General features: G+C 49.6%; 4 protein-coding genes across 10 annotated transcripts; 1 reads left to right on the forward strand and 3 right to left on the reverse strand.

The window, feature by feature from the left end:
• Positions 1–834: 834 nt before the first annotated feature.
• CIART (circadian associated repressor of transcription) lies at positions 835–6,508 on the reverse strand. Of its 2 annotated transcripts, XM_060622527.2 has the most exons (6): positions 6,134–6,508; positions 5,111–5,536; positions 4,890–4,965; positions 4,556–4,634; positions 4,332–4,443; positions 835–1,492 (listed from the first exon to the last, which is right to left on the reverse strand). In XM_060622527.2, the coding sequence occupies exons 2-6, from the start codon at positions 5,474–5,476 to the stop codon at positions 968–970; spliced, it is 1,158 nt and encodes a 385-aa protein (XP_060478510.2). In that variant the 5' UTR covers positions 5,477–5,536; positions 6,134–6,508; the 3' UTR covers positions 835–967. The 2 variants fall into 2 exon arrangements, with proteins under 2 accessions (XP_060478510.2, XP_060478509.2); XM_060622526.2 differs by lacking the exon at positions 6,134–6,508 and having other exon boundaries at positions 5,111–6,127.
• Positions 6,509–7,766: 1,258 nt separating this feature from the next.
• CC1H1orf54 (chromosome C1 C1orf54 homolog) lies at positions 7,767–15,501 on the reverse strand. Of its 4 annotated transcripts, none has more exons than XM_060622535.2 (8): positions 14,056–15,016; positions 13,818–13,939; positions 13,353–13,417; positions 12,039–12,122; positions 11,544–11,602; positions 11,032–11,145; positions 8,558–8,656; positions 7,767–7,855 (listed from the first exon to the last, which is right to left on the reverse strand). In XM_060622535.2, the coding sequence occupies exons 3-7, from the start codon at positions 13,396–13,398 to the stop codon at positions 8,561–8,563; spliced, it is 399 nt and encodes a 132-aa protein (XP_060478518.1). In that variant the 5' UTR covers positions 13,399–13,417; positions 13,818–13,939; positions 14,056–15,016; the 3' UTR covers positions 7,767–7,855; positions 8,558–8,560. The 4 variants fall into 4 exon arrangements, with proteins under 4 accessions (XP_060478518.1, XP_060478515.1, XP_078307592.1 ...); XM_060622532.2 differs by having other exon boundaries at positions 8,558–8,659; positions 14,056–14,968; XM_078451466.1 differs by lacking the exon at positions 8,558–8,656 and having other exon boundaries at positions 14,056–15,501.
• Positions 15,502–15,709: 208 nt separating this feature from the next.
• On the forward strand, positions 15,710–19,410 carry APH1A (aph-1A gamma-secretase subunit). Its single transcript, XM_060622530.3, has 7 exons — positions 15,710–16,062; positions 16,657–16,827; positions 17,005–17,078; positions 17,314–17,436; positions 17,590–17,717; positions 18,138–18,261; positions 18,599–19,410. Exons 1-7 carry the CDS (start codon positions 15,950–15,952, stop codon positions 18,661–18,663), a joined length of 798 nt encoding a protein of 265 aa, XP_060478513.1. The 5' UTR covers positions 15,710–15,949; the 3' UTR covers positions 18,664–19,410.
• Positions 19,411–19,740: 330 nt separating this feature from the next.
• On the reverse strand, positions 19,741–26,783 carry CA14 (carbonic anhydrase 14). Of its 3 annotated transcripts, XM_081796397.1 has the most exons (11): positions 25,790–26,779; positions 23,734–23,754; positions 22,682–22,861; positions 22,147–22,289; positions 21,810–21,905; positions 21,564–21,630; positions 21,244–21,401; positions 20,797–20,917; positions 20,537–20,557; positions 20,336–20,420; positions 19,741–20,216 (listed from the first exon to the last, which is right to left on the reverse strand). In XM_081796397.1, exons 1-11 carry the CDS (start codon positions 25,842–25,844, stop codon positions 20,153–20,155), a joined length of 1,011 nt encoding a protein of 336 aa, XP_081652523.1. In that variant the 5' UTR covers positions 25,845–26,779; the 3' UTR covers positions 19,741–20,152. The 3 variants fall into 3 exon arrangements, with proteins under 3 accessions (XP_081652523.1, XP_081652521.1, XP_081652522.1); XM_081796395.1 differs by lacking the exon at positions 19,741–20,216 and having other exon boundaries at positions 20,336–20,557; positions 25,790–25,890; positions 26,184–26,783; XM_081796396.1 differs by lacking the exons at positions 19,741–20,216; positions 25,790–26,779 and having other exon boundaries at positions 20,336–20,557; positions 23,657–23,754.
• Between the last annotated feature and the right edge of the window lie 273 nt (positions 26,784–27,056).

Genomic DNA, 27,056 nt, shown 5'->3' on the forward strand with positions numbered 1-27,056 from the left:
GGAGTGGTTTGTCTTAGAAAGGAGGTTACGCTCTCTGAATTCAATCAAGAGACGATTCTTCCCTGAGAACAGAAAACTTGAGCAATGGGGGAAAGATGGATAACCAGCTGTGAGAAACATGCTAAGTAGCCAATAAGAACAATGAAAATGGCTGAGTCGTCTGATACATCGCCAAGGCTTAGGATGGGAGAGGACATGGTCTTGGTGGTCACTGGGACAAATGAGTCAGAGTGATATAGAGAGAAGAGTGGACGTAGATAAATGTACAGACTCCATTTCCGCGTCCTGATAACACCGGGCGGCTTTCCATACGTTTAGCAGCTGCAGCCTTTTGAATCAGGATGTGGCCTGTGTCTGAGTGGACTCCCCATTCTGACAGCTCTAGGGCACCCCTTCCTCATCACAACTAGCAACCCCAGTGGCTGTCCTGGCTCCTGTGTCCCCCTTCTGGCAGCAGTCGATTACATGTGCATTTATTCACAAGCACCAATAGTTCCCATCAAAGCAAAGAGCTATCCCAGAGCAGAAGAGCCTGCTAGTCTGGGCCAACTGGAAGATTTCAAAAGTGAGAGACACAAAGGAAATGTACTAGTCTCTGAGACTACATGAAAACACAAGGCCCATTCGGAACCCTGTAACTGTCCCAACAGTGGTCCCGAGGAAGCCAGCAAGAGTGCCTTTTCTTCTCCACTGGACCTCTCTCATCCCATTCAGATTCTAACTAGCTGGAGCTCATGTTCGAAAACATTCCCATCCCCTCTCTTCTTTCCTGCTGCTTAGAGAATAAATACTGGTACTTGAAGCAGGTTTACATTTCCTCCAATCAACAAACTGTTTAGGTATAAAATTTCTTTAATCAAAAAGGATTGCTCTTCCCTCAACACAAATGCACACGTTAAAAGTAAAAAATATATATGAGAGAGACACATATTTACACAAATTAGAAACCACAGTCTTGAGTCCTGGGTTAGGGGCTGAGAGACTGGACATCAGGGGCAACTGAAGGATGGCTTCTCATCTGCTCTAGATGTCTCCCAGTCATCTCTCTGGCCATGGTGGGTAGACCAGGGTGGGACAGGGTACAGCTCCAGTCTGATGGCAGAGTTACTGGCAAACTGTGACAAGGAGGTCCCTCTCCAGAGAGTTTCTTAGGAGCACTGGGGATGACAGGCGATGCTGTAGCAGGTAGAACTGAAGTGGTTGGGGCAGAGTGGGTGAAGGGCTGTACTCCGTGCTGGACAAAAAGGATGATACCGATGCTGGCTCCAGTGCCTAAAGGACCGTGGCTCAGGGAAATGGTACCTGGGGAACTGAGGGGTGGGTTGCAAATTGGAGTGGTGTGGGTCCAAGTGAGGTGCATGGCTGGCCATTCTGTGAGGTGCCAAGGCTGCTTTGATTTCAACACTAGATGTCCTAGCTGTGTCTGGTCCATCTTTTCCGTGGGAGGTGCAGGAGAGGAAGCAGCTGGATGGCTGTGGTGGCTTGGAAAATGCTAGAAGGAAGACACAAGAGAAAAAAAAATACGTGAGAGAGCTCTCAGATGAACTCCACTTAGTTGCTTAAAATTTTTCTTTCCTTGGGGACTGTCTGCAAGGCAAACATACCGTGTTTTATGCAACAGATAATTTCCTGGCAGGCCATGATTAAATAAAAATTTTAGTAACCTAATTAGACTTTCACTTACTTGACGAATACTTGCAAGCCTGTTACGTACCACATATATATCAAACACTGGACATCCAGGTGGGCAAAATAAAAGTCCTGTAAGGTTTCACTATTTAAAAAATAGTTCATTTTAGAACTTATTTTTCAAGGCTGTTTTTAATATTTATTTTTGGGAGACAGAGAAACTGAGTGTAAGCAGGAGAGAGGCAGAGAGAGAGAGAGAGAGAGAGAGACAGAGAGAGAGAGAGAGAGAGAGAGACAAAGAGAGAGAGAGAGAATCTGAAGCAGGCTCCAGGCTGCGAACTGTACAGAGCCCAATGCGGGCCTCTAACCCATGAAGCGCAGGATCACGGGATCATGACCTGGGCCAAAGTCGGACGCTCAACTGACTAGGCCACCCAGGTGCCCCGACTTCAAGCCTATTTTTAATTGGAATCATCATTTCCCAATTTGTATATTTAAAATTTTTCATTTCCCTTGGTTGAATTGCTTAAGAAATGTAAATTGATATGCAGGCAATGGGGTGCCTAGGTGGCTCAGTCGGTTGAGCGGCTCTTTTGTTGTTGTTGTTGTTTTTAATGATTATTTGTTTTTAAAAAAGAGAGAGAGAGAAAGACAGAGTGTGAGTTGGAGAAGGGCAAAGAGAAAGGGAGACACAGAATCCAAAGCAGGCTCCAGACTCTGTGCTGACAGCTCAGCTCCAGCCTGAACCCAAGATCCGTGAGATCATGACCTGAGCCAAAGTTGGACGCTCAACGGACTGAGCCACCCAGGCGTTCCAAGTGTATGACTCTCTATCTTGGCTCAGGTAATGATCTCACAGTTTGTGAATTCAAGCCCTGCATCAGGCTCCGCACTGATAGTGCTTGGAGTTCTCTCTCCCTCTCTCTCTGCTCCTACCCCACTTGTGCTCTCTCTCTCTCAAAATAAATGAATAAACTTAAAAAAAATTGTTTAAAAATATGCAGGCAAGAATCCTCCTGCTTATTTAAAATTTTTTTTTGTTTTATTTATCTTGAGAGAAAAAAGAGAGTGCATGCACACTGCACACACAAGCAGGGGAAGGATAGAGACAGGGAGAGAATCCCAAGTAGGCTCCATGCTGTCAGTGCAGAGCCTGGCTTGGGGCTCGATCTCAAAAATGGTGAGATCGTGACCTGAGCCAGAGGTTTAGCTGACTGAGCTACCCAGGCACTCCCTCTGCTTATTTTTAAATGAGTTATTCCCATAGCAATAATAATTGTGGTTGATTGAAAACAAGGACTGTCCATTATCTATAGGAGACTTTCCCCTCCCCATCATTTGAGTACCCCATAAACACACTGTTGTTTGAAGGCACAAAAAAATAGGTCACTTCTAGGGGCACCTGGGTGGCTCTGTTGGCTAAGTGGCCAACTCTTGATTTTGGCTCAGGTCACGGTCTCATGGTTCTGTGAGATTGAGCCCTGCATGGGGATCTGCACTGACAGTGTACAGCCTGCTTGCGATTCTGTCTCTGCCCCTCCCCAAAGCGTGCTCCCTCTCTCTCTCAGAAATAAATAAAAAGTTTTAAAAAATGGATCACTTCCACACTAAGTCTAAGAATCTATCCAACATGGGGCACCTGAGTAGCTCACTTGGTTAAGCATCCACCTTCAGCTCATGTCATGATCTCACAGTTTGTGAGTTTGAGCCCCGTGTCGGGCTCTGTGCTAACAGCTCAGAGCCTGGAGCCTGCTTTGGATTCTCTGTCTCCTTCTCTCTCTGCCCCTCCCCCACTTGTGCTCTGTCTCTCTCTCTCTCAAAAAAAAAAAAAATCTATCCAACACTCCTTCTATAGGTGTTCCATGGCCGCCCTCCTACTCTCTCGGTGATATATTTGTTATGACCAGTCCTTGAAACCCACACTTCCAGAGGGTTTGGTACAGAGTACTTGGGTAGGAGTAAAAAGAAAGAGAAGGGAAGGGTTTCAGGGCAGCAGAGGAGAAAGGATTTGTAAAGAAAAACTAAAAACTCTTACTGCATAACTCATTTGGCCAGGTAAAAAGCCTTCTATAGAGGCACCTGGGTGGCTCAGTTGGTTAAGCCTCTGACTTCAGTTCAGGTTGTGCACTCATGGCTCTTGAGTTAGAGCCCCAAGTCAGGCTCTTTGCTGACAGTATGGAGCCTACTTCAGATCCTGCCTCCCTCTCCCTCTGTCCCTCCCCCGACACATGCGTGCACATGCTCTTTCTCAAAAATAAATAAACATTTAAAAAAAGTATTTAAAAAAAGTCCTCTGTATCCATGCAGAAAGCAGAGAAGCTGAAACGTGAGGAATAAGGTTAAACTTCATGGAGTGCCTTTTTTTTTTTTAAAGTAGGTTCCATGTCCAGTATGGAGCCCAATGTGGGGCTTGAACTCATGACTCTGAGAACAAGACTTGAAGTGAGACCAAGAGTCAGACGCTTAGCTGACCAAGCTACCCAGGTGCCCATTCATGGAGTTCTTTGTAGTGATACAGACAAAATAGAACAAAAACCATATAAGAATCAAGACAATGAAGGAACGTTGGGCATTCCCTCCCATGAAAAGAAACTTATTGGCAAAAAGGAAGAGACTTAGAAGAAAACAGAAAGAACCCATTTCTCCATGTACACTTCATTCTCTTATTTCCCCACCTCTCTCTCAGGTTTACAAGTTCTTACCTTGGTCAGCTTGTGCCTGCTACTGCCCAAAGATGACTTCTGAGCAGCTATACGAGGAAACCAAGTCTTTAACATCCCTTCCACCTGTAGCAAGGTTCCTAGGTAACGCTCCCTGTGAGAAAGACATTTACTTAAAATGCCATCAAGTGTGAAAAAGGCAACAAGACAGGATTGTGGACATCTCCTTTTAATGAAATACTGAGGAAAGAACCAGGAGAACTCACCCCATCTGGGGCTTTTGCAAAACACCTACAATACGCTGGATCCTGTCCATTGCCACGCTCTGCTGGAAACTGCTCAATCCTGGGGTCAGGGAGAAGGAAAGACATGAAGGATTGAGATGCAACAATTTAGTCAGGTAAAGGAAGAACAAAGCATGGTTAAAATAGATTCACCCAAAGAAATGAAATCACAGAAGCACAAAAGAAATAATGTAAAGATTTAAAAAAATAAAGCTTTAAATGCAAAGATTTAAAAGAAATACACATTTAAAACATCAAGAGAGAAAAAGAAAGAGGAGAACCTAGCCCAAATAATTGCAACTAACCAAATAATTACCTCTCTCAAATCGACCCATCTTCAGCCCATTCAGTAGGTCTGTGAGAGGGCGGATGAAACCTTGGAGCTCTTTACACTGTAGGAAAACAGGACAAAGGCTATGGGAGGGCTGAGAATTGCCCACACACCAGTACTGTTATTCCCCACTTCACAGGGTCCTTACTAGCCATCTGGGTGCTAAGCCATTCCAGTATTGTCTCCTTTCCCCTGCTCTTCCTTACCTTCTGAGCAAAAAGCAGGTCTCCTTTTGTGATACAACCCTGGATGTTTACAGTGGTCTGTAATTCACCGTCTCTTGATCTTTTGACCCCAGATCCTGCCATAGGAGAGGCCAAGCCCCGCTGTTCCAAGTAAGATGTTGTATGTTGGTTGCTGGAGACCTTGGGCCGTTGCCTGGAGCGGATAGGACCGGGCCGTGGCCGAGAACCTCCCCTCTGCCCAACAGTGTCTGGCCTGGGGCCATGGGCCCCTTTGTCCTCCCCCTCACTATCGGAGGGGAGACCAAAGTCACTGTTCACTGGGGAGGTGGAAAAAGAGGAAGAGAGAGAATAGGAAGAACAGGAAGAAACGCTAGATGGAGAATCCATAGGTTCAGAAGCAGGGGCTGGAGAGCAGCTCCCGGAGTACTCAAAGATCGGGACCTGCAACTGAAGAGCAAAGCAAGGGAGCATGTCACCATAATCTGAAAATTAGGAAATGGACTGGGAGACTGGGGTGTACTGCATGGGATGATAATATCTCTTCTCTCCTCCCCAGTATCACCTGTCTCAGAGCCGACAGACAAGGTCATCTCCTCCGCCTGCCCCCCTCAATTAAGTACCTGGACTGCCCCTATGGGCTCCGCAGAGCAGCCCTTACTTAGTCTGACGCAGACTCTGTTCTTACCTCCCTCTGTTCAGAGTAAATTACCTGACTCGACACCTTCCATCTCCCCACCCTGAACATTTGTTCGCCAGGTCTGTTCCCAACCTAACCCCGCAGCAAGGGCTACGACGAGCCGAGCCGTAAATCTCCGGTAACCGAAGCCACCTAGTGACCCTGTAGGGCCTGCTCCCCACAGGAACCTCCCGCCTCTTTCCAATCTTTCCAATCCGGAGCCCTGCACCAGGACCCTCTACATTCGCGCCTGACACGTGATGCTCTCACTCCCAATGCCCAATTCTGCTTTCGGTCCCTAAACCTACTCCCTCGGGGTCTGATCTTCCCGCGCGCGGATGGCTTCCCCGTCCTACAAGCCTCCTCACCTGCGTCGGGTCTGCTCAGCCCAGGCTGCCTCCGGCTTCTCCAACTCCGTCGCTCTCGGCTACCCACCTCCGCCTCTCTCCCACTGGGTCCCGCCCCTTCCCCCTCCCAGACACGTGCGGCGAGGCACGTGCCTTCCCCCTGCGAACACAGACCTCACACCCTCATTGGTTGTCTAACCGGTGGCACGTGACTCCCGCTACTGACTTTCACATCCCATTTGCTACAGCCTACTAGGGGCTCGGCCAATAGAGACCCAGTTAGGTGACGATTGGCTGGAAGGAAAGGATTCCGTGCTCCGCCCCTACATGCGGCTCGCGACCGGGACCCGGTGAGGAGAAAAGGCGGAGGGTGGAAGAAGAGTGGAAAAGGGAGGAGCCCGCGGTCTTAAATAGGATGGTGGTGGGCAGGAGACGTGCGGTTGGAGTGCACGGACGGGGTGTGTGATGTGAGGCGCGCGTCTTGGGATGTGGGACTCCCGGCTCCTCTTCGGTAGCAGACTCTCCCCTCCCCCTTTATCTCCCCTCCAGCTGTTAGAGCCTCCGCTCACGAGGGCAGCATGTGGAAGCCAGCAGCAACTTGGGTCTGCAACGTGTGTGAGAGAATGGCTGTATGCTACTGTGTAGCCTCCCCCCTCTGGGCCGCGCGGCCCTCGTGACTCTCCGATCTCTGGCTCCCTCTCCCCGCCTCCTCCTTCTACAAGTTGGGTGCCTCCTGCCCTGCTGGGTGAGGAGGGTGGGGACTGCCGCCGAGAACACCGCGTCCTCTCCCAGACTCCCACTGGGGCGGCTCCTCCGGCCCTTTCCTTACATAACCCGCCACGCACGTTACCAGCTCAGATGCCAGTCGGCCACGACTGTAGAGGTCAAAGCTGAGCTCGGGTGTTCTGACTTTTCTATCCAGGCTCCTCCGGCCTTGCGCCCTGAATTCCGTGTTCCCTAACGTAGAGAACGGAGTATGGGTAGGTCCCTGGTTTCCTAGATGATACCTTCATTTCCTTTATTTGTTCCCTGGAGAAGATTCGGAAGGCTTGGAAGGAGGGAGGGTGGTACGTTCGGAGTTCACAGAGTCCGGAATGGACTATTCGCTGCCCCCTGTAGTACTGAAAGTACAGTGCGGAGAAGGGGATAGGGGCTCAGGGACGGTTTGCTCATAGAAGGTGAGACACCGAAGAGACCGCAAGGGGGCAGCCCAGTTCTGATTAGGGTCTCGAGGATAGAGAAAATTAAAATGTGTCCCTGCCTGCCCTAATTACGCCCTGGAAAAGGCACATTGTGGGGGGTGGGGGGTGTGAGTGGAGGAGGGTGTGAATTTTAAAAATCTATTCTAAGTAGTTTTTAATATTTTACATATGTTTAACAATGTGCTTATTATACAAAAAGGAAAAAGTGTTCTACATAAACCTCAACTCTCTTTTCCCAAACACAGCCTCAAAACCATGTGTAATAAAAGAATTAGACGGAATTGTCTGTGGTGCTCTTCTCCATTCTTCACAAAATTTCAGGTTGATTCACAGTCCTAATTATTCCTCTCATTCTTTTGCCAGCTGACACCCTTTCTAATCTACCCTTCCTACCCCCCATATCCTGGTGCTCTCTTTAGTGTTGTGAGTTTAGAACAGAGCCTCTCAGGGAGTAGAGAGTAACCAGATTATTTCATTTATTTATCTTCCAAATTCCTCTTCCCAAATCCCCATCCAAAGATTTGTAGCAGCCTTCTTTTTCCTAAAAAAAGCAAAGAAAGGGAAAAACACCAGGCTCAGGTGGCTGAGGAAGCGCCCCTCCGGGCCCCCCACCTCTAAGAAAACTCCCCATATTTCAGATTCCAAGCTAGATTTCCCCCTGACGTCTCCTGGAAGATGTGTCCCCTCCCTTGCTCACTCCTTACTCTGCTAAATCTCTTCACACACACCCCCCATTAGTTATTTAGAATCCGAATTTTAAATTCCTTCCCTATAGTACAGGCCTCTTTTCCCTCCTTTTGTCTCCACCACCTGTGCTCTACTTTAGGGAACCAACCACCACCCCTACAGCCTCTGAACTTTGCCTCTAGACTCTGCCAGGTTGTAAGGCCCCTCCCATTATGCCCTCTGGCAACTGCCGTATCTTGAACCACCTCCTTGCTGGAACCAGCTTTGATTCCTCAAGGCAGACTGGAAATCTGGGGAGGTTTTTTTCTCTATTTCATCTGCTTCTGCTGTACAAGGTGCTGAAGTCCTCCCAGTTCAGAAAAAGTAATGACTCTTGTTTGAAAAGTCTCTGCCTCAACATTTCCTAAACCTCTTGAAATTAGATAAGATTTTTCTAAACGAGATCCTTCTTCCTTTTAAGTAGCTGAGAACTGACCAGGCTGGAAACATTAGCCAGAGATACTGGTAAAAAAAATTAGTTCACTGATTCCCCCAAGGCCAGTGGCTGCACTCTCACCTTCTACATGAAATACATCCCCCCCTGAACGAGGGCCCAGGACAGGAGGAGGGGAACAGGACTCTGCAGACTGGATACAGCATCGTTCAGATCTGGACTCTGCTAAAATACAGACATCCCCCTCACGGTAGGCCAGTGTCATCCTTCCTACCATCCCCCTCCCCCTCTGAAAGGGTAGCCGTCTCTTTACACCAACCTCAGTCTTCCTTTCCTCTGAGCTTACAGAAGGATCCATCTCTCCTCCCCATTACCATAAGGAGTCCTTTCCTCTGTGCCTTTCAGCCTCCTGACCATACCAGGGAGCTTCAACTCACTTCAAGAATGCACATTTTTATCTGTTATGGGCTTGACACTGTGTTAGTCAATGTGCTAGGTGCTATAGGGGGGATGTAAATGTGATTAAGATCTGACCCCTTTCTTCAAAGAGTTTACACTCTAAGTGGAGCCTACCATATACTTTAAAATATTTCTTCGTCCTTGTCATCAATCAGCTTTCCATTCCTACTGATTCCTCCCATCTGTGGTCAATTATATTCAGGCTGCACTTCGGTCCTGTTGCCCTTTTTAGCAACATGTTGTTTCTCTTTTTTCATTATCAGATTTCTCAAATGATTGGTCTATACTCTCCCTCCCCTTCTTCACAATGTACTCCCTCTCTAACTCCACAAAAACCTTTTGCTTAACTACTCAATTAAAACTTTCTTCTTTGGGGTTACTGGTAACCTCCTTTTCTCTGGCCTCTTGGTAGCTTTGTATTGATTATATTAAATTAAATCTTCTAGATTCTAAAATACAAACTTGGCTATCTGCCTCTCCAGTCACTTCCACATTTTCTCGGTTGATTCCTTGTCCTCTTTCTACTAGCTATAGGCACATTCATTGGCCTTTTGGTTTTCTGTGTACTGCCTCTGTTGAGCTCATCTACTTCCGTAACTGTGGCTTTAGGACTGTAGCTCTGACCTAGTTCAGCTACCTTTAGGACACCCTTATAGGGCTGTCACCATAAATTCAGCTTGGCCAATACCAAATTTATAACTTCAGTCCTAAACCACTCTGACCTTCCTTCCACAGGTCCCATTTTGGTCAGCCATTTTTGCAGACATCCATATTTGAAACTTATTTCAACATTCTCCTCATTTATTGCTCCTCTGAAATTATCACTGAAGCAAGGCACTTTCTTCAAAATATTTCTTATTTTTCTCCTCTCCATTCAAAATGCTACTTCCCTAGTCCAAACCTTTAATGGATTGTTTCTGGAATGATGCAAGTCTCATGCATTTCTCCCCACTCCACTGCATCCTGCATACAACCAGACAAATAGTTTTTCTAAAATACCATTTTCAGGGGCGCCTGGGTGGCTCAGTCAGTTAAGCGGCCAACTTCGGCTCAGGTCATGATTTCGCGGTCCCTGAGTTCAAGCCCTGCATCGGGCTCTGTGCTGACAGCTCAGAGCCTGGAGCCTGTTTCAGATTCTGTGTCTCTCTCTCTCTGACCCTCCCCCGTTCATGCTCTCTCTCTGTCTCAAAAATAAATAAACGTTAAAAATTTTTTTTTTAATACCATTTTCACTGTATCTTTACTACACTGAAAAACTTACGAGGCTCCCCATTGCTTGTAAGTCCAAACTTCAGCCTGACACTTCAGATTCTCCTGTAATTCAGCCCTATCTTGCCCTATGTGAAATTACCAAGCAAATATTAGGAGACTTGTAAATTAAATTGTTTTTTCTTAATTTCCCACTGTACCTTCCCGTATACCTTCTCCTTCAATCATACCCTACCCACTAGACATGCATGATTGCTCCATACCCTCACCCCTGCAGCTCTTTCATTCTCTATTCTTCCCTCTAATTGTTTTCATACTTTCATAACTTAACCACCAATCAAAAGCTCACCTATCCTTCGAAGTGTATCTGAAGCATAGTCACCTCCTAAAAGTCTTCCAGGCAACTCCAGCTCGTACTGATCTCTGTCCTTCTACTGCCTAAAACACTTGCCTCAAATTTGCCTATTCTCTCAAATTTATATGTAATTTAACAGTGTTACAAACATTTTCATTTTGTTCGAAATGTTTTGCAAGTGTAAACTTGAGTTTTATAAATACTTTCAGGGCAATAACAACATCATAGATTTCTTTTTCATCAGCAGCAGCAGCGGCATCCTTCACAGCTTTAGTCATAGGTTTCATACACGTTAAGTACCACTGAACTGAAATTTAACTGCACCAAATCTTCCCAGTTTTCTGAATACAAGGTTAGTATTGAATCTCAGCAAAAGGTATGATGGCCAAGCTGAGCTGGGCACCTGCACTGGTGTACTAGTTATTTGGTTCCTTCCCCCGCCGCCCCCCACCCCTCCCCAAGCCTATTATTCCAGCCCTCCCCCTGTTCTATGTCTCCAGCCCTGGGATCTGTCCTGGGCTAAGAGATGTCTCATACCTTCCCCCCACCACCCTGCCATCCCCAATCTACTTACTGGTTCCATTGTCATTGGTTTCAATGTTTCAGGCTTCTGATGGTCTGTAAGTTCTGTTTCGTGACTAATGGTAGTAGTTTCCGCTCCTTCCCTTACCTCTTTATCCAACCTGTTCTGCTCTCAGTAGGATCAAGAAACAGAGTTATCATTGCCTCCATCCAATATCCTCATAGATTCTCTATTTAGAAGCCTTCTCTCCTGAACGCCCCACTGCCCAAGACTTAAGCTCAGGAGTCCTCCCCACTTTATTGTTTGCATGGATTATGTACCCATTTCCATTCACCAATTCTCTTGACTCAAGGACTGCCCCTCCCTCTCAATGTCTTAGCAAACCTACTAAGTTCTGGCTTTATTCTCCCCACCTGTGGTTAGCAAATCTGCTTTGGGCCCACTACCTAGTTTCATTTCACCTAACTCATTTTTATTTTTGCTAATCATTTACAGTTCAACATTGCCCACTTTCTTTTCAACTGTTACCTATTCTGACGCTTTTAGATGTAGAGGTCACTCACCAGTCTATCTTCTGATTCAAATATGGAGTAATCAACAGTGAAATTTGCACCAAAGTCATCTGGGGGGGGGGAGGGGAGAAAAAAATCAGTAGTGACAAAGGAAAAAGGTAGCAGTAGGTCTAGAAATGGAAAGAGGAAGAAATTGCTCCGAATACTTCAACTTGCTCAAGTTGTAACATTTACTGGTGTAATCTAATTCTAATGAACTTTAATGTTAAAAATGTTTGTGAGTGTGTCTGAATTTATATTTTCAATCTGGTATCCAAAATAATTTACAAATTTGAGAATTTTTAAATTGTTTCAACCCATTTCCAAAGAATTGAAAGTCACTGGCTTGAGAAATAATGCCACAAGCCTTGATAAGGTCTTTGCTCATAGCCAAATTTCCTCTGATCTAGTTGTTCCAATTGCAAAGAGAAAGGCAAAGTCTCAGAACTAAGCATCCCCAAAACCTCTGTCCATCCTGCTGGGGATCAGAGACGCATACATACTCACCATAATTGGGGGTGACTGTATAATAATAGACCACCTGATAATAATCATCCTCTTCTAGTCCTTCTTCATCCCCATATTCTTGTCCTACGGGGACAAGGACTAGAGGTCAAGGGGCATCTGGAACTCCTTAGCAAAAGAAGGACACCTGAAGTTGATCTCAGCTCTGTCAATGTCTTTGCTTTCTGCCTCCCCTCCAAGGCCTTACTATCTCACTGCCCCTGTACCTCTAAGCCCTTCTCAGTCTTTGGGGCTCCATATCTGTGATGAGGCTTGTGACTCTGTGCCCTTTCAATTCAGGAACTCCTAGAGAGAAAATGTGTCCCTTCACATTCTGTAAACCCAAAATAAGACCTAAAGCTGAAAAAGGTAGGAAGCAGAGATACCAGAAATGAAGAATTCCAAATCTCTTCTGGAGAATGCTGCAGACCATATTAGATCTGTGAGAGACCTTCTCACCTCAGTGTCTCACACAGAACGGAGACATACATCTTTAGGCTTTTGGACTCCGGTTTTAGTTCCCGATTCGCTGCAGACTAACGGAATAGCCCTGAAGAAGCCACTAACCATCGCTTTTTTCAAATGAGTCAGCTGGACTAAATGACCCATCTACATTAGTTTTTCTTCCTTCCTAGGACTAAAAATATGTGGCTTTGACATGATTAGGTCTCCAGGCCTCCTACTAAACACTTCCCTATGCTCCTTGAATGCTCTTCCTGAATCCCAGGCAATGACATACAAATCTGGAGGAAAAGGAAACAATGAGAGTACCTGGCAGACTGGGAACAAAGGAGGGAAGGAGCCAAGCTACTTTTGGGAGTCTGTCCCTGAAGGGAAGCCAGTTCTCCACTACCATAAAGGCCACCCCCTACTTCTGTGTCCTTACTAATACAAGGGGTTTTCTCCAACCCTCTGGGAAGGAAGATTCCCCCAGCTTCTCTCACTAGTATCAGAGTGCCCCGCCTTCCAAGAGCCCACCTCTCTCCTCCACCCTCACTGTAGTCCCTCTCCCTCTTGTCCAACTCTGCGGTGATGGACAGCTGACGTGACTCTTGGTGGGGACTCCCTGTGTCAAGGGTTCCATCTTCATCAGCTGTTTCTGACAGGACTCTGTTTTCCTCCCCCTCTTCTGGCTCTACTTTCCAGATTCCCCCCACCCCCCACCCCGCCCCGCCCCAACACTGGACTCTGGCACAAATGAGTGTTATTACTCCCCATTAAATTGCACCTCTCATCCACTCCTCATTTTTCTTTCCTCCCACCCTACTTATGATAGAAGATCTGGCCCAAAAGCTCAGGGAGAGAGAGTGAACTTACCCAAGATAAGTGGCACAGCAAGGATGGCTACAAAGAGGACATCCATTCTGGATTCTGCACTATTGCTGTGAAAGTAAAAAAGGAAATTACAGCGTTTCTCACCAAACTTCCCCCGCCTCCTGCCCTCCTCCAAAGCTGCTGCAACTCTTTTCCCCAGGGAGTAGAATTCCCCGCCCAGTTGCCGACTGACTAGATCAATGGTTGCTACCGGTCAGCCAGAGAGCTGCCCAGATTAAGAGAGAGGCAAAGTGGATTTTGATGTGAACGTGTTCACTGAGCTTCCCCAGTCCTAGATTAGATCCATTCAGGATTCCGCTGACACTACCAAAGCAAGCAAGCAGACAAACCAAAAGCCAGACCAAAACCCAAAACCCGTGCCTATCTAGAAGCTTCCCCTCTGAAGAAGAGGACTCCCTCCTAGTCCTCACAAAAAGCTCACCCTCCCTTTCACGGTCCCTAACTTACCATCACTATCTAGAGTCCAGGCTTATTCACAATCTCTTTCTTCACAGTCAAAATTTTAGAGGAACTGATGAGCACTTTTTTCTAGACTGAAAGAATGTCCTCTCTTCTGCCTGTCTTGGACTCTGAAATACAAGAGCAATACTAACATCATTGTCTGATACCCAAAGCACCTGCTGCAGTACTTCTGATAAAAATCTCTCAGCCAAGGCCAGTTATTTCCTCTATGGCAAGTACTGACCTCACTTCATGTCTTTCTCCACTTTCTGGATACAGGATGGAAGAAGGGAGGAAACAGCCTCTTTCCTCGAATAGATGCCCCCCCTCCCCACTTGCTATGCCCCCTTCATTCTATCCACAGGGATAGAGTTCATCTCACCCTTCTCTCTGCTTTTATATTTCCCATTTTCATTCAGTTCAACTCAGAAGCATTTAGTAACATATATGCTAGGCCCAGTCTGATAGGCAATTCAGAGGTCACTGGCGAGGGAATAAGAATAGTTATGTTGTTTAAAAGGAAGTTAATAAATATCTATTTAACATCTACTACAAGCCAGGCACTATGAAAGTCTCTGTGGAACCACCTGTGGACAAGAGAGGTTTGGTGTTTGCTTTTAGCACTTAGAAATGCTGTGTGAATAGCTCAAAGGAGAGATGAGAAGACTTGTATTCTCGTGTCTCTTCTCCTGACTCCGCCTGCTAGCCTCGGAAGCAAGACACACTGGAGTTTTGACCACTGGCCAGCATGTTTCCACCATCTTAACCTTTTGCGGGGGAGGATTTGCTTGACGATGATGATTTTCCATGTACATCTATACAATCTATTCCTTCAGCTCCTTTCTAGAATTTCCTGGAAAAAAATGTAAAACGCTTCTGTGGATGTACCCATATGCATTAACTCATAAATCACTTCCAGTAAGGAAAGGAAGCCCGATTCTCTTTGAACAATTTCTATAGTTGTTTTCTTTGTACTTTGATTAGTCTCTCAAAAACAATATTCCAGATCCCCTCACTTTTCCATCCTGGTACTCTTTTGCCTAAACGTTCCTCCCTAAAGACTGACACTACCCCCATCCAAATGAGGTTACAATACCCTCCTCTCCTACTTTAATTTTCTTTCACTCTAACACACACAACCCCTGTGTCTTCCCCTGGCCTAAGGAAAAGACACCACTGAAGTTCATTTTCAGAAATAAATAGAGGAAGTATGACCTAAAAGGAACTGTGTGACTTGGGGGGCGGGGGTGCTTGTCGTTTTCCTCTAACCCCACAGCTCTAATTGCTTTTTACAAACAGTCTTAACTCTGAATCTTAACACCGAATCCCATCTGACCTCCTTCCTAACATTGCTCTCCAGGCTCCTCTTCGTCTTTCCTACTCTCTGGTCATTACAGATGAAAGCGTCATTAGCGGTATACTCACTGAATTGCATGTTTCCTATACTCGTCTGTTCAAAGAGCTCTTACTTTTAAGTCTAACCTTCATCTCTTAGGCAGTAGCTCAAGCCCATTTCCTCTCATTCAAGTAAGAACAATACCCGTCCCTATCTCCCTGCACCCTCTATCCTGTGCTTTCTTTGTATTTGTCCTTTAGGTTCCAACAGGATCTTCCCCTCCCCTGCTCTGCAGCTCTTCAAGAAGACGCAGAATTGCTACCACCCTTCCCCACAAAATAACGAAAGGAAGCCGCAGCCAAGGTCCAATGGGACCCAGGAAGCCGGGCCAGTCCCGGCCCACTCCCTCCTTTTACCAGCTCAAGCCACTCCCAGGACCGAAGTCGAAGGCTTAGTAGGGCAGGAGGACTACAACTCCCGGCAGGTTGTGCTGCCTTGTCCCCGCCCCCGCAGCTCCGCCCCCGCCGAGTCTTCATTGGCCTTCGGGGGTGGGGATTGGATGGGAGGTGGCCATGGTGCTGCGGCCGGGATTTGTTCCCTCCTCGGCTTCCGTAGAGGAAGTCGCGCGGACCTGTATCAGGGGTTTCGGTGTCCCCCCTCCCCTTCCCTGGGGTCCGGGGGTGACATTGCACCGCGCCCCTCACGGGGTCGCGTCGCCACCCCAAGCAGACTCCTTAGCTGACGTGCTGCCCCCGTCCACCCCTCTTGGCCAGGCCTCCACCCCGCCCCCAGCTGCCCAGCCATGGGGGCCGCAGTGTTTTTCGGATGCACTTTCGTCGCTTTCGGCCCGGCCTTTGCGCTTTTCTTGATCACTGTGGCTGGGGACCCTCTTCGCGTCATCATCCTGGTGGCGGGGTGAGTAGGGGGTCGGGAAGACGCGGGAGGGCGCCAGAGAGAGAGAGAGAGAGAGAGAGAGAGAGAGAGAGAAAGAAAGAGAGAAAGAGATCCGGAAGGGGCTGGGCGAGCTTGGGAGCCTGAGTTGGGGGAGACAAGTCGGCGGTGAAGATTGGAAAGGGTCGAGTCAGGGGTCTAGATGATTTGCCCTTTCCCGCAGTTGGTTTCCGCCTTCCAGGGATCGCACAGATTCCTCCTATACTCCTCCCGGCGACGTCAGAGAAGGCCCAAGGCCAAGACTCGTGAGGGGGGTGTGCTGACCTCCGCCGGCCTGAAGGAGGATCCAGGAATGGATACCTCTCCCTACTACTGTGCGCGTACATTCTGGTTCTCATCGCTCTGAAGACTCATTAGTCAGATTTCTATCCCTTCCCCTGCGTCCGGATGCCTACAAGACTCCCTTGGTGGAGACACCTATCCTGTCTCCTCCCAGTCTTCCAGACCATCCGGAAGTCTAACTTCCACTTTACATGCTGCAGCCTTGATTGGTTCTCCTCCTTGATTTCTCTGGCTCTCCCTACCCTGGCCTGTCTGATTGCCCTTGTCTTTCCTCAGGGCATTTTTCTGGCTGGTCTCCCTGCTCTTGGCCTCTGTGGTCTGGTTCATCTTGGTCCATGTGACCGACAGGTCAGATGCCCGGCTCCAGTATGGCCTCCTGATTTTTGGTGCTGCGGTCTCTGTCCTTCTACAGGAGGTGTTCCGCTTTGCCTACTACAAGCTGCTTAAGTAAGAAGATGGGATGGTCCAGAGGGGAGAAGGGCAGAGGATTGCACTCTGAGAAGTGGGGCAGCCCCTGGGTGGTGGTTTGGAAGAGGAGGCACTAAGGGAGGATGTCAGAGGGAAAGGAGCATTCCTGCCTTTCCTCATGTTTCCCCTACCCCACCCTACCCCACCCCACCCCAGGAAGGCAGATGAGGGGTTAGCATCGCTGAGTGAGGACGGAAGATCACCCATCTCCATCCGCCAGATGGCCTATGGTGAGCCAAGGGAGAGGGACTGGAGGAGGGGGTTGGACACCCCCCTCTCCCAGGGAAGTCAAAACATGCACATGTTCCAAGGGGCTGCTTTTTTCCCCTTCATCCCTGACTTCCAAGGAGAGGTGGTCTGGAGGGAAAGTAGGTGTGGGGGGAATTGTGACTGGGAATGGGGCGAGATCACTGGTAATCAGGCTACAGCGATCTCTGACATTGATGAGACCCTCCTTCCCCCCAGTTTCTGGTCTTTCCTTCGGTATCATCAGTGGTGTCTTCTCTGTTATCAATATTTTGGCTGATGCACTTGGGCCAGGTGTGGTTGGGATCCATGGAGACTCACCCTATTACTTCCTGACTTCAGGTAAGATCTGCTTTCTGCCTTGCCTTCATGCCCCATCCATCCCTGGCCCCGATCTGATTTATTGGTCCTCCCTGGGAGACTTCTTTGGCTCAGCATCTCAGGAGGCTGGGAGCAGATGAGGCATGTATCTCATTCCCATCTCCCTCCCTGCAGCCTTTCTGACAGCAGCCATTATCCTGCTCCATACCTTTTGGGGAGTTGTGTTCTTTGATGCCTGTGAGAGGAGACGGTACTGGGCTTTGGGCCTGGTAGTCGGGAGTCACCTACTGACCTCGGGACTGGTGAGTTGGGGACAGGGGCCTGAGTTAGAAAAATATTTAATGGTCAGCAGGATGGAAGGGAGATCTATTCTCACTTCTTAACACGTTAAAACATATCTAGGGAGGAGGCAGAAAGGTTAGTGTTTAGAAGACTCTCATCTCAGCATCAATTGTATAACCTGCCCTGGGTATCCTCTGGGAGTTTGAATGGATTAGTCAAACTGTAATACGAATGGCTGGAGGTGAGCAAGAGGGCAGAAACCTCTGAGGGAGCTGAAAATCAAAAGTCCTCAACCACAAAATATTGGTGCTCTGAAGGGAAGGATCAGGGGATTTGGGTGAGCTACCTGCAGGGAGGTTTGGGTCAAAGGCATGTAGAGAATTTGGGGATTAGGCAGAGAGAGAAGCTAAACTCATTTCTACTCTTATCTCCATCCCTAGACATTCCTGAATCCCTGGTATGAGGCCAGCCTGCTGCCCATCTATGCAGTCACTGTTTCCATGGGGCTTTGGGCCTTCATCACAGCTGGAGGGTCCCTCCGAAGTATCCAGCGCAGCCTCTCGTGTAAGGACTGACTACCTGGACTGATCGCCTGACAGATCCCACCTACCTGCCCACTGCCCATGACTGAGCCCAGCCCTAGCCCGGGTCCTTTACCCACCATTCTCTGTCTCCTCCTCGTCGGTCTATCCCACCACCTTCAGGGTTTTGCTTTGTCCACTCGTGACCTTTAGTCTCTAGGCTTTACCAGGAGCAGCCTGGGTTCAGCCAGTCAGTGACTGGTGGGTTTGAATCTGCACTTATCCCCACCATCTGGGGACCCCCTTGTTGTCCAGGACTCCCCATGTGTCAGTGCTCTGCTCTCACCCTGCGCAAGACTCACCCCCCTTCCCCTCTGCAGGCCGACGGCAGGAGGACAGTCGGGTGATGGTGTATTCTGCCCTGCGCATCCCACCCGAGGACTGAGGGAACCTGGGGGGGCCCCTAGGCCTGGGGTGCCCTCCTGATCTCCTCGCCTTGTATTTCTCCATCTCCAGTTCTGGACAGTGCAGGTTGCCAAGAAAAGGGACCTAGCTTAGCTGTTGCTGTGGAGATGAGATTAACGGAGGCTCAAGGGTAGATGAGCTCTAAGTTTCCCAGTACCTCCTCCCCAGACTGGGCATCTTGGTCTTTTTCTCAGGTCTGAGGGGAACCATTTTTGGTGTGATAAAGACCCCAAACTGCCTTTTTTTTTTTTTTTGGTTTTGTTTCTGTTTTTTGAGTGGGGAGGGAGGAGGTGAGTTGGAATTCTTCTAACCTCTTTGGACTATATTTTCTCTCCTCAAATTACTCTTCATGGCTGGGCTTATCTGTCCACCTTTCCCTTTGGTCATGGGCCTTGGGGGAAAGGAAGGAAGTGCATGTTTGGGAAACTGGTATTACTGGAACTAATGTTTTCACCTCCTAGACCACCAGCATCCCTCCCCTCCCCAAGGTGAAGTGGAGGGTGCTGCGGTGAGCTGGCCCACTCCGGAGCGGCAATGCCCCTGGAGAAGTCAGACTACCATGACATCACAGGGAAGGAGGGCAGATTTTTTTCTAGTTTTTAATTGGGGTGTGGGGGGGGGGGTGGGGAGGTTTTCTATGAACTGTATCATTTTCTGCTGAGGATGGCACATCCCATCCTTTTAATCAAGGTGATTGTGATTTTGACTAATAAAAAGGAATTTATAATTGTGGGGGGACTTGGCTTTTAAGGGAGGGGATAACATGTTAATTGAGATTTCTGCCCTCCCACATCTCTTACCCAACCTCTTTCCCACCCTGGCAACCTCTGATCCCCTCCAGCATGGCTTTGGTACAAGGGTAAAAACCCGGGCTGGTGGTCTCATATGTCAGAAACTTTGGGTTAAGCATTTTCCAGAAGTGGACCTCCCTTCGCAGGACTGGGGTAAAAAGAGTTTTTCACCCCTGCTTCTTTTCCCCTGTCCTTTGCACACCTCTGCCACCTGAGGGATTAAGGAACTCCTCTCCTCTCAAGGGCCCCAAAGGTAAGGCCAGGGGTGGGGTTAGAGACTTTAATTTCCAGATATATTGAGCAAAAAAATATAACCCCAAAAGCAGCAACTCTTTTTCCTAAGGGGAGAATCTGCACGACATGTAGGGAAAGGGACATAAAGGCAAGGGGATAGAGGACTTTGGGGCGCATCCCCAACTTCCCCCACTAATAAACACAATTTGCCCTCTGCGTTGTGAATGTGGGGATGGTCCTGATCTATATGATTTGAGAGGCCGCGGGCTCTGCTGTTATTCCTTGAATGAGAGCTTGTCCATGCCTCTCGGGAGGGGCTGTCTGGAGGAAGGAGGGGTGTCTGCCCACTACTTCTACAGTATTTTCTGGCCAGTCCCTGCCCCTCATTTTAGAAGCTCTCTGATTGGCATGAGGGGAAGGCATCCATGATGTCCGAGAAGGAGTCTATGCCTCTGTGGCTCGTGCTGAGGTGAAGACCACGCTTTTCCGGTTTCCTAGCCTCTTCTTCCTGGAAGGGGGAATAGTTCATGGAAATGACTAGTGTCCTAGGTGAAACAGATTAGAGGTGGAATAGAGTGCTTTTCGGTAGAAAAGAAAGGACCGAAGGAATGGAAAGTAGGACCTCACCGAATCTTTCTAGCGATGAAATAAACAGCCAGCAGAAGGCAGAGACAGCAGACCAAGATTCCCACTCCTAGACTCAGCATTTCGCCTGGGAGGAAGGTGGAAAGTGTCATTCATTCTAGAACTCCCATAGATACTGAGCCTTTCCCTCCCTCTTTGTGGAGCACGCCTCCCTCTCTTCATACCTGGGTGGGGCCGGCTTACCTGTGGTATATACGGATCCCACTGTAAGGGAAGAAGACTTGGGTCAGTGTGACCTGAGCTCCCCATCCCAGTGGGGAACAGCACTCTACCTCTATTCCCCGGGGAGATCACCTGGCACTCAGGGGTAGAAACGTTCCCAGTCTAAGCAAGCCCTAGAAACTGCTTCCCCTCCTATCCTTCCTTTTGTTCCCAGGGACTCCCTAGTTCTTGGCACGGAGTCCCCCAGTTTCCCATCTCCTTTCCAAGCCCTGTATAGTCACCTTGGATGAAAGAAGTAAAGACTGTCCGCTGATTGAGAGGCTGGGGGGCTCGGTAGTTCCGTACCAGGGGCCTTGAGGGCTCCTCTTCTGTGGAGAACAATGTCTCCTGAAGCTCTTCCAGCTGAGGAGCAGAAGAATGGGATTAGGGGAGAAGTATCACTCACTTTGGGGAGTGGGAGAGGGTCTGAGGTTACCACTAGGTCTCTGCTGCCTCACCTCTTTTTTTTTTTTAACGTTTATTTATTATTGAGAGAGCGTGAGCAGGGGAGCAGCAGAAGGAGAGGGAGACACAGACTCTGAAGCAGGCTCCAGGCTCTGAGCTGTCAGCACAGAGCCCGACGCGGGGCTCAAACTCACAAACCGCAAGATCATGACCTGAGCTGAAGTTGGACACTTAAACCGACTGAGCCACCCAGGCGCCCCCTGCCTCACCTCTTCACCACTCACCTGTCCCATGGAAATCTGAGCCTTTCGGTTGAATACTGTCCAGAGCACACTCTGGTAGCAGGGTGGAGTGGTGAGTGAGCCGTTGTAGCGGAAGAACTGGTCCAGTTGCTGGGGGAGCAGCTCTCCCACGTTGAAGGGAGGCACTGAGGTCTTCTGATCTGGAGGAGAACAGGCTAGGACTGCTCTTCCCCTCGCTGGCCCCCAGCTTACCTAGATAGGGCTCCCAGAGGTGACACCCTCTCGTTCCTAACTCACTGTCATCCCAGGCCTTGCTGGCCTTTTTGGGGAAGTGTCCCTGAAGTCTAATTTCACAGGCTCACCTTTATTCCTAATTTCATGCAAGTGACTCAGAATGTGTTCATAAGCTGGATTCTTAGTCTCACCCACCTGGAAAGGGAGAGTTTGGAATAGGTCCACATTTGGAGTAAGACGTTCACATACAGAACAAATGGTCACAGTGGGTTGCTGACTAGCCTAGGGAGGGAGAGCAACAAACATGGGCAGAATAGGACTGAGGGGTGCAGAGGGAGTGGAGAGAGCCCTGGGGGAGACTGAGGGCCACTCACCTCAATGAGAATGCCCAAGACAGCCAGGCCCTGAGGCATTGGAGCGGCCTCACTCAAGCTGCCATAGGAATCTGAATCATAATGTACAATGTGGAGCTGAGAGGGGGGGAAAGGGAATTAAATCACTTAATGTTTCTCCACTAACCCTTCCTAAAGGCTTTGACCCTAGCCGCCGCTGCCACCACCACCACCACCACCTCCGGTATGCCCTAAAACTTTCCCACAAAGGTTGGCCTTATCCCCCAAGTATGACTTTTCCCAGTTTCCAGATCCTTCCTTTCCTGGGAGCTGACCATGCCTGTCCCTGTGTCCTAGCCCAAGCTTTGTTCCCCAGTACCTCTGCAGCTGTGGCTTCACTGTTGATCTGGTGCTCTGATCCCCCCAGGGATCCTGTCTCACCCCAGTGCAGGTGGAGCTGGGCAGCTACATATTTTCGGGGAAATCCCTCCAGATACATGGTAGGGGGTAGAGAGAGTTGCACTGTGAGGAAAAGAGAGAAGGTCAGGGTTGGTGGAGGAATGTGGACACATTCCCATTGCCACTGCTCCTTGGGAGACCTGGCCAGCCTTTTCTGCCTCCGCCCCCCAGTAGCACCCAGTTCTGCTTTTCTAGCATATCCCCCTTTTCATGGGGGGATGTCTCCCTTTTTCAATGAGGATCCAATTCATGCTGTGATACCAATCCATCCTTAGAGCTTGAATGTAGACATTCACTCCCCACCCTTGATGAGGCTGTAGGAGTCTCATCACCATTGTCACATCTCCAAATAAATAGATGAAGCCTTCTAAGAATTTGGAAGTTAGAATGCATCTTTCTCCTGACTCCTAAGATTGGAACTGGAGTTTACACCTCCTTGGAGCCTGGGTTTTTACCTGTGTGGCCATTATTGTGCAGGTCCAAGGGCTCAGTGCCAGGCTGGTCATATCCATGGGGCTGCAGAGTGGGCAGCTCAGGGTCAAAAGTCACACTGTCTGTCTGGATATTGATGGGGGACTGGGCATTGCTTCCACACTCAGGGTAAGAGGCTGGCCAATGGTCTTGACCATGTGGGCCTGGTGGGGATTATCAGAGACATTTGTCCTGCTCTCCAAGCCCCAGCCACCCTTCTGGAACCCTCCCCTACCAACCCAGGCAACCTAGCCAGTTGTGCAAGGCTAGGTGAGGCAGGGGTCCCTGCTAGACTTGAGGCTGCAGAACGCTTTCCCTGCCCCCAGGCTGTGATGACTCCCCAGCTCTCCTGATAGGTGGAGAGCAGAGGCTTTTACTTACCAGCAGTTTGGGGACCAGAAAGCTGAATGGGAGGAAAAGGGGGTGGATGGAAAGCCTGCGTGCCTGGAGAGGTGGGGCTAGAGAGCAGAAACAGGATGGCCCGGAAAATAAACTGATCCTCGAAAGAGCAAGTCTCCGTGGGGGCCCCTAATAAGTGGGGATACCATTCTTTCGGTTGACTTCCCACAATTCATTTCTTGCTCTCACACTGGACCTTGCATTTGACTCTGGAATTCAGTCGTTAGTCAGAAGTTCAAAGGGATGAAATCCACCTCCACCAGGGTCACAAACTATGCTGCCAGCCTCTTCCTCACCCCTGACCTCAGGCTCTGTCCCAATTTCGGATGCAGGTAGGATCAATGAGGTTGGAAAGACAGCCAGGAAGTAAATTGGCAGCTAGGCTCAGTGTTCCTTTCCCTACCCGGTTTCCCAGCCTTTCTGAATCAGGAGGTACAGGATCCGGCAGTTAGAATCGGGTCCCGGAGTCCGACCGGGAAAACAAGGGCCGGGAGTGGAGGTGGGGGCTCGGGAGGGAGGAGCTGGGCTGAGAAACTAAAGGGAACGAACTCCCCACACACTCGACATAAGTCTTCCTGGCAGGTGAAGAGGTCCCAGTGTGAAAGGGGTGGCGGTGGGCTTTGGGCTCTGCTCTCACCCTCATATGTCCAGTGCTGACCTGCAAGGCAGAGAAAGCGGGGCTGCAGACCGCTCAGCAGGGGCCGCGTCCTCCCCGCTCCTCTCCCTCCCCACCTCCCGCCGATCTTTCTCCGCCCTCCGCCCGGAGCACTTCCCAGAGGAAGCCCTGAAACCCGACACCTCGGTGGAAAGGTCGGGGGGCCTATTTAAAATCACCAGCCGGGCTGTAAGGGTGCGTGCTGAGTGCAGGGAGAGGAGAAACACGTAGATCGAGCCCAGAGCCTAAAATTAACCTGGACCCGAATGGGCACCCTGCCCCCACCCTCACTTTTCTGAACCTGGGCCAAGCCAGTCCCACGCTTATTAGATTGGGGTGAGGTGAGGGTGTGGACAGAGGGCTTGGAGGCAAGGGACTAGAACAAGGGGAGGGGAAAAAAGGTTGCAGTTGTTTGGGGGGGGGGGGTGCTGCTACTGAGGGGAGAAGGGACATTATTCATTTGCTTTGAAGCATTGCACACGTTGAGGCCCTTGGCTGTGAAATAACATTCAAGTTCTTCCTTTGGTCCCGGTAGCTCTGAAGGAAACTTTCCCCATTGCCAGGAGCCTCTGCTCCCTAGATCCCTAGATGGCTAGCTAGGGAAGGCAGGAGTCAGGGCAGGGTCCAGGCCACACTGAGGGTGGTGGGTGGGCACAGGCAGCCAGGCTGGCAGAGACAGACTGAAAACGAAGCATTGTATGTGGAAAAGAGAGCTGCCAGCTGGGTCACATGCCAGGCTCTCGTGCAATCCTGTCTCAGGCTGAAAGGCTGGGGGTCTGATGGTCCAGCCTCACCCAGGACCAAACTGCTTCAAGGGGAGAGGGAAGGCCTTCCTTCAGGTTTTCTCTGCATTATTCAAATTGCTACTTCAAATTCAAACTCTGGAAAAAAATTCTAAATTCCTTCCTCTCTCTCTCTTATCCCCTTAAATTCTTCAGACTTCTGAGATATCCTTGATCTCATCCTTGGGCTCTCATTCTGGCCCATCCCTTGGTTCAGACAACTCCGAAAAGCAGCCCAAGGAAGGGCGGAAAGCAACGTCTCACCAGCTCCTTGGGACACTCAGACAACTTGAATTCCCTGGTTCTGTGCTGGGCCGGTAATCTTGCCCTTCCCCTCCCACCAAATCCTCAACTTGCTAATTCTTCACCTCTTTTTCCTTTTCCCTATTTTTTTCTTTCCCTCAGATGCACTTTCCAACCCTCCTTTTGGCTGGCTCCTCACCCCGTCACCCTCCCTGCATTTCCCTTCTGCTCTCTAGACACTTCCCTCCCCCCCCTTGCTCTTCCAAGGGATCTTAATTACACACCTACTATGTCCTGGATACTGAGGTAGGCATACATAGCATAGGCATATGGCAAAGCAAACACAAAAATGAGGGGTAGGGGTCCTGAGGACACTCTTGGAAGCACCTAGGCCTGTTCTCCCAAAAGTCCTCTCATCTCCTGGGAGCATCTGAAAGTCCTTTGCAAACTGTAAAGGGCCAACAGCCTTTATTATTGCTACTGCTTTCAGGGAGAAACTGGGAAACCAGTCGCCCCATAGAATCAGGAGGGGACATTGGCCATGAGGTTCATAGTTGGGGATAAGCATCTGAGTTAATGAGGAAGTGTAGAGATATGCCCCCAACCCCCATCAGTCCTTTATCTTTTCACTCTCTGCCTCCTTGGCTCCCTAATTGGGGGAGTTCTGAAATAGATGAGGCCAGGAGGGTTGCCTGGGACTAGGGCAGCGGGGTAAAGAGCTCCGGAGAGAATCCGTAGCCTGTAAGGAGATTCCCGCAATGTGTGTATACATTCTGCTCCCCAGCTAGCTCCCCAACCCTCCCCCCCCATCCCCACTAACTGCAGGGCTGTACAGGCAAAGGGGGGAGATGGAAAGTGCCCTTCTCCCCACTCCTCTTGCTTCCCCCCATCCCGAGCCTATTATACTAGCCCCTTAGGCTTCCTTTTACATTTCTTCCCTTCCCCCATTAAGCGAGCCTGGTGGCACATGGACACCAGCACAGACAGACACACAGACATCCAGATGTACCTACCCCCATCTGCAGCCAGGATCCAAATCACCTCCAGCAGGAGAGTGAAGAACAACATGGTATCCCCAGAAGAAGCAGGTACTGGGAGTTTGGGGACTAGAGGGCTAGGGTTGGCAGAGAAAGGTGGGGGGGGGGGGGAGGGAGACAGAAGTAGAAAGAGAGAGAGAGAGAGAGAGAGAGAGAAAGGGAGAGGGAGGAAGGGAGGGAGAAGGAAGTGGGAAGGGACAGAGAGAGAGAGAGAGGAGTTTCTTGGAGCTGAGCTGGATGTATTTATCTCTTTTTTGCTTGCGTTCTCTGGGTCTCTGTGGGCTTCCAGGGGATTTGGTTTTCAGTAGGGTACCGTAGGGTTTTGGGTCCCCAGGACAAATCTCTCGCCGCCTCTCTTTTTTAAATCTACCTCTACAGTCTTCACTCCACTTGCAGGCCAGCGACTTCACAATTGCCTCCCGCTTTTAAGGTGGCTCTGGACGGGTGTACGTGGTGGGGGGGTGCTGCCGGGTTGCTGGCGAACAGCTCCTTAAATAGCCGATTAGGCATGCAGGATGGCCCTGCTCGGAGCTGGAGCGGGTAGTGGCTTCACGGGAGCCCTGGCCCTGGCTCAGGAGCCCAGCTGGGGTGAGCTCTTCCTTCCTCTGCTCTTCTTATGGGCACTGTCCAGATAGGTGTCCCCTGGAGTGGGCTGGGGCTTGGAAGGAGGGCTTGGGGGTCCAATCCAGCCCCCTCAGGGGGACCCTGGGTTCTCATTTCCCATCTGGCTTCTTCGAGGAGCGACTCCCTGGGTGGCATAGGGCAGAGGGTGGGAAGACCTGTTCCCAGTCCCCTGCAGAATTTGAGCTGAGTCCAGAGTTTGGAGATAGGTGACCAGAAGGAGTTGGGGACTCAGGGTGCAGGTGGAGGGTAGGAAGTCAAGGGCTAAAACCTGGCTTGTGGAAAATAAAGAAGAGAAGTGAGGCAAGAGAACTTGTTTGGAGCGATCTCTTTCTCTTGTGCCTGTCACCACCCCCTTCCCACGGTGAGGCCTGGGTCCACGTGCCTGTGTGGCCGGGTGGGAGGGGGGTGGTTTTGTTTGCTGTATAAAGCCCATTTGTGTGCCCAGCGGGGGAGGGGCTGCAGCAGCACCATGGAGAGACAGCGGCTCCAACTGCCAGACCCAGCCACCTCCCTCCCCAGGGAGCCCAGATCTAGGACGGCTTTTGTCATTGAAGAGGACACTGACCCCTGGCAGGGAGGCCAGGGCAGGAGGAGAGGTGGGGAGACCTCAGAAACAATC

Source organism: Panthera onca, chromosome C1 (genome assembly GCF_046562875.1).
Source record: "Panthera onca isolate mPanOnc1 chromosome C1, mPanOnc1 haplotype 2, whole genome shotgun sequence".
Lineage (NCBI taxonomy): Eukaryota > Metazoa > Chordata > Mammalia > Carnivora > Felidae > Panthera > Panthera onca.

Bases quoted from the DNA above. Each gene is read 5' to 3' on its own strand.
- CIART (XM_060622526.2), bottom strand. From the start codon at position 5,560: ATGCTCCCTTGCTTTGCTCTTCAGTTGCAGGTCCCGATCTTTGAGTAC. The intron at 4,966-5,110 runs GTAAGGAAGAGC...GTTTTCCTACAG, and splicing joins ACCTGCTTTTTGCTCAGAAG to TGTAAAGAGCTCCAAGGTTT. The intron at 4,444-4,555 runs GTGAGTTCTCCT...TCTTTCTCACAG, and splicing joins TTGCAAAAGCCCCAGATGGG to GGAGCGTTACCTAGGAACCT.
- CC1H1orf54 (XM_060622532.2), bottom strand. From the start codon at position 13,398: ATGGATGTCCTCTTTGTAGCCATCCTTGCTGTGCCACTTATCTTGG. The intron at 11,603-12,038 runs GTGAGTATGTAT...CCCCCCCCCCAG, and splicing joins TACAGTCACCCCCAATTATG to ATGACTTTGGTGCAAATTTC. The intron at 8,660-11,031 runs GTAAGTAGATTG...TCTGTATTTTAG, and splicing joins AACCAATGACAATGGAACCA to CAGAGTCCAGATCTGAACGA.
- APH1A (XM_060622530.3), top strand. From the start codon at position 15,950: ATGGGGGCCGCAGTGTTTTTCGGATGCACTTTCGTCGCTTTCGGCCCG. The intron at 16,828-17,004 runs GTAAGAAGATGG...ACCCCACCCCAG, and splicing joins GCCTACTACAAGCTGCTTAA to GAAGGCAGATGAGGGGTTAG. The intron at 17,079-17,313 runs GTGAGCCAAGGG...CCTTCCCCCCAG, and splicing joins CATCCGCCAGATGGCCTATG to TTTCTGGTCTTTCCTTCGGT.
- CA14 (XM_081796397.1), bottom strand. From the start codon at position 25,844: ATGTTGTTCTTCACTCTCCTGCTGGAGGTGATTTGGATCCTGGCTGCA. The intron at 22,290-22,681 runs GTAAAAACCCAG...TTTTCCTCACAG, and splicing joins GCACAATAATGGCCACACAG to TGCAACTCTCTCTACCCCCT. The intron at 21,906-22,146 runs GTACTGGGGAAC...CCCCCCTCTCAG, and splicing joins GTGAAGCCACAGCTGCAGAG to CTCCACATTGTACATTATGA.